The sequence below is a fragment of the Hippocampus comes genome, unplaced genomic scaffold (genome assembly GCF_001891065.2).
Source record: "Hippocampus comes isolate QL1 unplaced genomic scaffold, H_comes_QL1_v1.1 scaffold37, whole genome shotgun sequence".
NCBI lineage: Eukaryota > Metazoa > Chordata > Actinopteri > Syngnathiformes > Syngnathidae > Hippocampus > Hippocampus comes.
Window position 1 is genome coordinate 1499632 of NW_017805535.1, and position 10513 is coordinate 1510144.

The 10513-nt window shown below is 44.1% G+C and overlaps 1 protein-coding gene across 1 annotated transcript in view; it reads left to right on the forward strand.

Moving 5' to 3' along the window:
- Positions 1-8356, forward strand: part of zfpm1 (zinc finger protein, FOG family member 1) — a 106146-nt gene extending 97790 nt beyond the window's left edge. The window contains exons 5-9 of the mRNA XM_019878173.1: positions 798-900; positions 1091-1336; positions 1708-1941; positions 2034-2276; positions 3169-8356. Coding sequence (XP_019733732.1) covers positions 798-900; positions 1091-1336; positions 1708-1941; positions 2034-2276; positions 3169-5762 — 3420 coding nt within the window. The 3' untranslated portion in view covers positions 5763-8356. The remainder of the gene's footprint in view (positions 1-797; positions 901-1090; positions 1337-1707; positions 1942-2033; positions 2277-3168) is intronic.
- The last annotated feature ends 2157 nt before the right edge of the window (positions 8357-10513 follow it).

Here is a 10513-nt window from a genome sequence, read left to right on the forward strand (position 1 = left end):
CGTGCCTGTTAAGTCCAATTACCCCATGGGGATGAATAAAGTTTTCTGAATCTGAATCTGAATCTGATCTAAAACATTAATTCATAAATGTATATCATATGATTTTATTTCTTTTTCTCAGTATAAATAACACGTACCCTGACTGTTCTACTCTTTGAATAAAATCACTTCATTCAAGCGTTAGGGAGTGCAAAGGGTTATGATGGAGGGGTGTTGCAAATCATGAACACCTGCCAAGTGGTATGATAGCATTGTTTTATACATGTCCTCGGCTAGGCCTCAATTTCAAAATCAGTCCTTGGTCCTTGGCCTTGGCCTTGGAGGCAAGTCCTTGGTCCTTGGCCTTGGCCTCGGAAAATTTTTCAAGTCCTTGGCCTTGGCCTTGCCTCGGAAAATTTTCCAAGTCCTTGGCCTTGGCCTTGGCCTCGGAGGCAAGTCCTTGGCCTTGGCCTTGGCCTTGGCCTCGGGTTGCCGGTCCTTGGACACATCCCTGGTCAGTTGTGACGAGAATATAGGGGATTATATAATGGTTTGAAGTTAAATTAAGAACTAAACAGCGTCAGAATTAAAATCCGCAGGGCTCAGGGCATGGGAGAGAGAAAAGTAGAGGTTTGTAGTCTTGAAAATACGACAAATGATTAATGGTTTTGGGACGATGTCCAACCTGACATGCACCCATTTTCTGTTTATTTGGTCGTTGATTCGGCATTATCAAATACTGGCTGTATGTGCACTGAAATTAGGGAGATTTGTGCCTTCAAGGTCATATATTCTGCTGTGCATCTGTTTGTATGTAGAATCCCAGTTGGACCTTGGTATGTGATGATCCAGATTGTTGGATAACCTGTCTTGCTTTGACCACGAACCCATCAGAGGCCAACTGTACCATCTACAGCCAAGGTGAGTTTTACAACAGAGATATTGCTGTGCCCCATTGGCACACGTCAGATGGTTATTTTTGCCTGAAGAGCTGCACTGCATGTCATATACTAACAGAACAATAATATGAGGTCTATCCATACGTAGATGCAATTCATCAACCTTAAACAAAGTTAAAATGGGAAGATGTCCTGGCCCTGTGTGTTTTCAGGTGAAGAGTTATTCTGTAAGTTGACCAGAGACATTCCTGAAGCAGAAAGACTCCTGGCCACGCCGCTGCTTCCTCCAAAACCCTCCTCCCCTGTCGCCAGGGGTTCACCTCTTCTCACCATTGTCACCCCAAAAACATCTGTGGTCAAAGAGGAGCCACTGTATCCTGCAGCGCTCCACACGGACATCCAGCTCCTCCCACAGCAAGCAGGCATGGCTGCAATCTTGGCTACAGCTGTCGTCAATAGTAAGTGTTGTTTTAATGCCATGAATATAATTAGGCATTGCAATCAATAGAGCACCACCTTGTTTAGAATTTTGATCCCATTCTGTAATGGGAATATTTAACAAGTACCTGTAGTGATATTCTTTTTAGCCACATGAGGGCAATGTGAGTCTTCAGCAGCAAGTATCAGCTCCTACCCTTACGTTTAACAGAGTGCTGCATTGTCTATGGCTGATTCATGCTGCATTTGTAGCTAAACTTAACTTTGTAAAAATTAACTTAGATGACTGCTGCGAGTAATGCGACATTCCAAAAGGTACAAAGGCTCTTAAATTCTGTTTGTACATCTTGGATGAACTCAATGGAACGTATGTTGTGCTGTCTGTGATTAGAGGACATTTTCCCATGCAAAGACTGTGGGATTTGGTACAGAAGTGAAAGGAACCTGCAAGCCCACCTCATGTACTACTGTGCCAGCCGACAGAAACAGCCGGCTGCGGCCTCGTCGCCCCCACAAGACAAACCTAAGGAGTCCTATCCCAATGAGCGCATCTGCCCCTTTCCTCAGTGTAACAAGAGCTGCCCGAGCGCAAGTTCACTGGAAATTCACATGCGTACACATAGCGGTGAGAACAAGATGCATCGTGTACTCGACGCTTTTAATCTCAGCAGCAGTTTTGTTTCCTTGACTGATTTCACTTTGCTGTTCTTCCCACAGGTGAGCGTCCATTTGTCTGTCTCATCTGTCTGTCTGCCTTCACCACGAAAGCAAACTGTGAGCGCCATTTGAAGGTCCACACTGACACTTTGAAAGGGGTGTGCCATGGCTGTGGCTTTGTCTCGACTACAAGGGACATTCTGTACAGCCATTTGGTGACGAGCCACATGGTTTGCCAGCCTGGATCTCGCAGTGAGGTCTACTCTCCAGGGCCGGGCCTTCCCAAGTTGCCCTTGTCCACTGGTGAGTCACACAGTCATTGGAAAATCGTGTCAGATGTAATGTTGAAGGATTTATTGGTTGCCATTATGACTAACTCGGACATATGAAGACATTTGCGAGAATTCATCGTTTTATTTTCTGTTGTTGAGTGAAAAGCATGGCAAACCTATCCATTGTGTCCAAGTAAAAGCAGCAGTTGGTTCAGCAATAGCGATTTGCAACATCTCTGTTTATAATTATCCAGGCGAAAACCTGTGAACTTGAGTGAAAAAAAGTGAAAAGTGTCTTTATTTTGGGGCACTGTTAATGAGAGACCATTAACAGTCCTACAACAAGAAGTTGCAAAACTACTGCATCTCGTCGGTCAGGAGGCTAACGAGGAGCATAGCCAAACTTTCCAGGGGCAGAGCAATGGGGTCTTTGAGGAAGACTAAAAGAAGCGTTTCACCTATACACAGCAAAGTCTTGGATTGTCTCCTTAATTTGGAATATCCAAGGCAGCTGTAATAAAATAAAGCGTCTTTATAACCAGCAGCGGTACTCTCCACACATGCATGCAGAAATTCTCTATGGTGTTCTTCTGCTCAATACAGCAATGCTGTCAATGCAGGAGTTCAGAGCAATCAGAGAGAATGTTGTTGTTAATTTTCATTGTAATCACTGAAGGAAATTTAGGCCCACTCCTTCTTGATGCATAATAATTCATAAAGCGGCTAGTCAAGGCTTGTGTGTGTACGTTACATGCCAGTTTTCGCTGTCTGTGGCAGGCAATTAGCTTGGACTGTGTGAGTTGGAATTTAAAACTGTTTTATGTCGACCTCTTGGTTTTGTTTTACATTTGAAATGAAATGAAATCCAACATGTGTTCTTGCCAGACAGGAGCGACTGACTTGACTTATTTTCTCTTTGTCAGTTCTCAGCCCAGGAGACTCTGGTGTGGTGCTGAAGTGTCAAGTCTGTGGCCACAACTCTGATTCTCCTTCGCAGTTGCAGCAGCATGTCCGAACCCACCTAGAAGTGAGAGTCCCCGCTGAAAGGAGTCCCACCCCTCGTCAAAGTACCCCGTCATCTGTCGACCAGCTGCAGCCGTCTACACCGGAGGGTGAGCCCCAAGGCTGTGTGCCACAGTCGGATTCCTCCAGCCCGGGTGCTAACGGGGGCTCTGCGACTCCACGTGGCTGCAGTCCTCCCGATGCGCAAACCAGCACTCTAAAAATCAAAGAAGAGCCTCCTTCAGAATCTGAGACAGAAGAACATCATATGGACTTTCAGGAAGATGGTGAGGAGGCTGACCAGAAAGCAGAGAAGACAAAGGAGAAGCAAACCCCCAACTCCATTTGTCAGACAACAAATTCGCCAAAGAGTCCTGCCACCACAGCAGTAAAAGCGGAACCAACGAGTCCCACGCCTGGTTGTAGCCCAAGTCATATAGGTGGTGCTGGCTCAGTTTTCCCCGGTGGGTCAATGTTTTTGCCTCAGTACATGTTTAACCCTGAAACAGCCATTTTGCCCCAGGCCTCCGAGATCCTGGCTAAAATGTCTGAGATGGTTCATAGCCGTCTGAAGCAGGGCCAGACAATTCCTCAGAGTAACGCAGCCCCCTTCTTCCCCTCTGCACCAACTGTACCAACGGCCACAGCAACCCCGCCTCTAAAAGGAGCCACCTGCTTTGAGTGTGACATCACATTCAACAATATAAACAATTTCTATGCACACAAGAAGCTTTACTGCTCAAGTAGGCACCATGGGGAAGGTGCAACCTCAGCTTCAGGCCCCGGATCAGCAAGAGATACTTCCCCACCCACTTTGCCCTCCAGCAAGGCACAAGATTCGTCAGCATCTCCTTATGATGGAGCAATGAGCAGAGCGGCCTCCGCCTCCCCCTCTGGGTCCGAACCTGCTGCTGCAGATAGGGGAGCAGCAGAGTCCAAGAGAATGTCGGTGAAGACCGAAACTCCTGCGAGCCGGGATGGAATATCATCCTCTTCTGAAGGTGAAGGTACAGGCAGTCGAGGAGGGCGAGCCAGTGAAGGTAGCCAGAGTCCTGCCAGCGGGTCAGCTGAAGACCTGGATGATGATCCCAACAGAACCTTTTGCGAGGCCTGCAACATTCGCTTCAGCCGCCACGAAAACTACACTGTTCACAAGCGCTTCTACTGTGCATCGCGTCACGACCCATCCAACCAACGAGTCACACACATGGCAAAGGCGACCGCCACATCAGCCTTTCAACCTCAGCCCATTCGCACACGCAAAAGGAAGAAGATGTATGAAATTCATATGGCGCGGACAGAAGCCTTGGCGGCGGCAGCCGCCGCCGCCACTGTTGCCGCTGCCGCTTCTGCTCCGTCTCCTTCTGTACTTGGCTTGGCGGTGAAGCAAGAGGGTTCTCCTCATGCCGCAGGCAGCTCCAGCCCCGAAGGCGATGGTCCGATTGATCTGAGCAAGAGGCCCCGCCTCCACGAAGTTCCTCATCATGGCGCCAGCGGTATTCTTTCTGCATTGCCGCTCAATGACTACCATAAGTGCACCGCCTGCAGTATCAGCTTCAATAGCATTGAGAATTACTTGGCTCATAAAACCTACTATTGCCCCGCCACCACCCTCCAACAGCATACCTTTCAGCTCCACAGGCTAAAAAGATCCGTTTCTACCTCTCCAAAGAGCAAGTCTCACCAGGAGCGCCAAGATCTTCTTCGGCCCATGGAAGCTAAAGCTCTTCCCGCAGATTGGATGACCCAGCTGCAAGGCTCATCAACCAGTCCTCATACCTCAGCCTTAACTGCCTCCGATGCCACATCTCCCCCTGATGCGACAAGCACACATGCGGCCACCCCAGCAGCAGGTGCCAAAGGCGTTAGCACGGCTTCTTCCCAGATGCTCTGTCCATATTGTCCTAACAAGCCCATCACATGTGACCTCATGGAGCACTTCAAGACTGTCCACGGCCTGGTTGTATCTATTCAATCACCCCAAGAGGCTCAACCCCAGCCAGGCAGCATAGTTAGTCCAAGCCCAAGCCTTAGTCCGAGAGATGGAGTCACAGCCACCACCTCCCGTAGCCAAATCGGCCCGTCCAAATTGGTCCCTCGCATTCCCAGAGATAGTATGAATGGGCAGGCAAGGAGCGACACCAATTCTCCGTCCTCCCCTCTGCTAAATGGCAGCCCATCAGCTGAAGGCGGATCCTCATCAGCGAGTTCACCTCAACCCGTTTCCCCGTCAAGGGCTCCCCCTCTGACTTTGTCACCTGTGCCTGACCCCCGAAGAGAAACAGTGGGCATCTCCCTCCCTCCAGACAAGACTTCACCAATTGTTGCCTCCACTGGCCTCCCTGCACCGCCGCCTGCCCCAATCTCCAGTCCCAAAACCCCCGCCATCTCCCCGGTCCAGAACGGTAACTCTCGCTACTGTAGGCTGTGCAATATCAAGTTCAGCAGCCTCTCTACATTCATAGCGCATAAAAAATACTACTGTTCCTCCCACAGTGCTGAACATGTCAAGTGAGCCGAACGATTCACATCATCCTCTCTCTCCTTCCCTCCGTTAATCTGATTGAGTGGATGTGACGCCTCGCTCAGCTCCGAGAAGCTCCCCGTGCACCCTTTTCTGCAGTCAGTCAGTTCTCGCAGGCAGGTGCCAAATTTGCAAAGTCGCAAAGAATGGCTGTCACTCAACGACGGGGCCTGATGCGCATTTGCTCCCGAGCAGAATTTGCCAGTGATGTTACTCACTGATTATTTCTCTCCCACGGGTCGGCAAAACTGCGAGCTGAGAGGCGTTCTACGCACGTGTCTACCTGCACACTAAAGTGTGTCTCGTCCCTTAGGTCACTTTGTCATCCCAAATGAAACAGCAACCACTTCTCAATATTTTGCATTGTGGGACATTAAAAAGTTCTGTGTGAAGAGCCTCATTCTGGCTTTGTCAAACTGAGTTGTTGATACAAGCAGAAATTACATTCTGACAGTTGATAAACGATGACGACGATTTTCCCAATTCTCCAGTCTTTTCATGTTGTAAACAGAGGAATAACCTCTTGGATGGAAAAGACTTGATCACGTAATGTTTTTCATATCTGTGCATATGTCTAAAAAAAGAATTCTATAATACATTAGGTTTCAACACTGGCCCTTTTATGCTTACTCGAAGAAGCTAAGGCATTTTTTGTAAAGAAAAAAAAAGAGAAAAACTATGTGGTCTGAAATGTTACTAATTAGTGAAGGATATTTCAAAATTAACATTTTTTTTCCTTTCATGCAAGCGTTTTTTTTTTTCCTCTTCAGATGCAAAGGAGAGACAAATGTGAAATATTTATCTTCTTGTCCTCACTGATTTCATGACAACACAAAACTACCTACATATTGTGTAAGAGTATTTTTGTTTTTGCTTAATTTTCATGCTGTTAGAAGGAACTGTGTGGCTCTCGGTGTGTTGAAGTGTTTTTGTGTAGATATCTAATGTCTTCTCCCTGGGACTACACTGAATTTTCTGATCATGTAAGCATTTTTTTTTTGTCTTTATAGTCTGTCTGATGGTGACAGTCAAATTTAATTTGATTAATCCATTTGTGGATTAGCAGCACAACTTCATGCAATTGTCACTCATCGCTTCAAAAAAAAAAAAAAAAGAGTATATTTTGGACACAGCTGCTTATGTACTGTGATGGCAATGAAGTCACCTTCCAAACCTTACGCGATATAACATCTCTAATTTCATTCTAGCTTTATTTCCTGGCATCTTTTGACCTTTAAGAGCTGACGCTCTGAACTTTTTTTTTTTCTGTGTAATATGAAGTGATAGACATCAACCCACGCCATTCAATATACATTCTAAAATGTTTTTCATTGTAGTGATTGTTTCTCTTGGGCAAAGGAATCGTCAAGTCGAATTACAGCACCCCGTGCACTACAGGAAGCATATCATTGTATAATAATTTGTTGGGTGAGAGTCCATGTGACGCTTTCATTTTATTTGTCATTTTTCATACACGCACAGCAGCACAGTCGCAAGCTATTGCCGTTGCAGTGCAGATATCGAAGGCCCGTTTTCATTTCATTTCATCGGATCCAAGATATAATTCTAATTAAAAATGTCAGTACAGTTGGATTTGATCCATCCCGCAAGCATTTTTGACCAACATGACTCTTTTGTATTGGATGTGTCAGAGGTGTCTGAAAGCCAGTTGTCCTACAATAAAAAAAAATATAAAAAAATCATAATAATAATAAACTATGACAACAAAAAGTCCCTACATTTCTTTTCATCTCTAAGTAAAGTTGTACTAATCAGACAAAATGAAATGTCTGTGAGCTCAGTCTTATTTTAGTACTGAATAAATCCAGACCTGCTAAATATTCCATGAGTACATCGAGCTCAGTTGGTTGCCACTCACTTAATTCCATGGACACATTGAAACAGCCTCATGGGAAAACAACAATTTTTTTTTCTGAATTTTTCGGATTGCGAGGGTGATGATTTTGCCACTTTCAGGTATTTTCCAGGTGCTGTGCTTTCTCTTAATTTTATGAACTCACACCCGCATTTGTGAAAAGTGTTACACAATGTTGTTATTAGTAGGCCATATGCCATGTCGGACTGAGACTAAAACTGGAACCTAATTGTGATCTTTCTGCTTTGCTGCATTTCATCGGACACATTTGATTTCAAATACCAAATACAAATGGACAAATCCCAAACAAACTTCAAATTGATTTTTTTTTTTTTAAACCTTGATGCATTACACTAAAATAGCTTACAGTTACTGAGAGGGAGCTCAGTCATAGAATCAGATTGTGGAGTGCTGGAATTTCATTTCATTTTATTGGTCTTCTTCACATTTTATTGCACTGTGTTGTTTAAAATGTGTTATTTTAGGGATTTTTTTCCTTCAACTATATTTATTCTATACAGCACTTTTCCCTATCAAAATAAAAGATTAGTTCTTGTTGTATTATGAAGGACCCTCCCACTCTATTTTTCCTCAAATGTAGAACGCCACAATGAATGTCAAAACCTCTATTTTTTATTTTCATATATTTCATTTCCACTACAAGCTTGTCCAATCTATGCATGGGAAATAAAAAAACAAAAAACAACAACTTTTGAGACTCATTATAGCAATGTACTTTGTTGTGATGTCAGCTCCGATACACACTTTCTATGATGAGCCTGATCTTAAGTTTGAAACATACGAATGTTTGGTCACTTCTAAATAGCTTCCTTTTAAAAGAAAGTGTCATCTTGATGCTGGCTCGTGACGAGACCCTGAATGACTCATCAGCCTTCCTTTTAAAAGCACATGTATGGAAGATCGTCTCTGGAAGAGTGGTGGCTCTAAGGTCGTTGATTGCTTTTAAATCAATGCAAAGAAACACACAGACAAAAACAGCTTTTATAAATACTGCTTATTTTTACAAATGATATGGTGTCATATGCTTTTTCACCTGAATCCCTCCGGAACACGTGTGGCAGAAATGCATCAATTTGGGGAGCTATGGCTTAAATGGCATCTCATTAAGTATTTAACTCATTCCCATAACTGAGATATTGCAGTCTCTGGCAAGGCTTAAATTTACTTCTTGTCTTGGAAATGTTGTTAAGCAAAGATATACTTTACAGTATCAAAAAAAAAAAAAAAAAAAACGGAAAGACAATATGCCATGAATAAACCAATCAATAGTTGTGAAATATGCATGATTCCTGGCAGTATGGTGGAATAGTGGCTAGCATCTCTGCAGTCTGTATGTTTACGTGGTGTTTTGTTTTTTGTTTTCCTGCGTACTGCGGTTTCCCTCCACATCCACAAAACATTCTTAGTAGGTCATTTGAAGAGTCGAAATTATCGATGTTTGTGCGCTGCAATGGATTGGCTCCTGTTACCCGCGACCCTAATTAGGACAAGTGGTACAGAGGAGGGATGGAAACATTATTCCCCCCTATTTTAGCCTCCCTGTAGAAACTATTACGAGATAGTGAAGGTTTGATTTGGTTCTGTCTAATAAAATAATTCACTCTTTTAGGTTGAGCACAATAAACTTTGAAAATGTAGTGCAATGAGAGAACAGTAGAAATGTATAAATCTGTGACCTGAAGCTACTACTTTATTCCTAAAAAAAAAAAGAAAAGTTAATCAAAAAGAAACAGATGATTTTGAAAAGTAAAATGGAAGTGGTTGCACTGCATAGGTGTACTTTTCTTTTAATGGCTGTATACAGAAAAATCCAAAGATGTAAGGGCCACTTTGACATACTTCACATTTAATGTATAATACACTGTAAAACCAACCACCCCATTACTCAAGTCAAGTCAGCTTAATTGTCAAATATGCTCTATGTACAACGAAGAGCATAGATGAAATTTCTTTCCTCTCAACCATAGTGCAAATGTGCAGTGCATTGAAACCACACAAAAATAAGGTCAGTGAAAGTGAACTGCATAAAAAAGACAAATATATAAATATAAACAAATAAAACAATAAATAGCAATAAACAGACAAGCAAGGGCACTTGTGATTATAGCCGGTTAAAGTCAGGTAGTGCGTTGTTTAAGTGCAATCAGCGGATGCCAGATGCTGAGGCAGGGGTAGAGGGAGAAGCGGATTAGAGAATGAATTTATTTTAAACATTGATAAATGAAGGTGGCGGGAAAGGCTGCTGCAAAAAGGGCTCTTTTTTTCATCCACTGCAAAAGGGTAGATGCTTGAGCTCGGTCTATGTGTGATTGTGCCTGGTTGCAAGCACAGTTGATTTCATTTTTTAAAATATGTATGTACTTTCATATATATATATATATATGAAAGTACACACACACACACACACACACACACACACACACACACACACAGTCCTGTGGGACTTCCAGATCCAGACTGTCAAGATGGTAATGGCGAACCAACCAGATATCGTGATCATAGATAAAGGGCAGAGGAAAGCCGTTGTAGTGGATGTAGCGGTCCCAAGTGATGATCAGAAAGAAGGAACACGAGACGCTCGAGAAATACCAAGGGCTCATAGAGGAGCTGGAGAGAGCCTGGAAGGTAAAGGTGACAGTCGTGCCTGTGGTGATCGGAGCACTAGGGGCAGTGACCCCCAAATTGGATAAATGGTTGCAACAGATCCCGGGAACAACATCGGACATCTCAGTCCAGAAATGCGCAGTGCTGGGAACAGCAAGGATACTGCGCAGAACCTTCAAGCTTCCTGGCCTCTGGTAGAGGACCCGAGCTGAATGGGGGACGGACACCACACGGGGGGTGA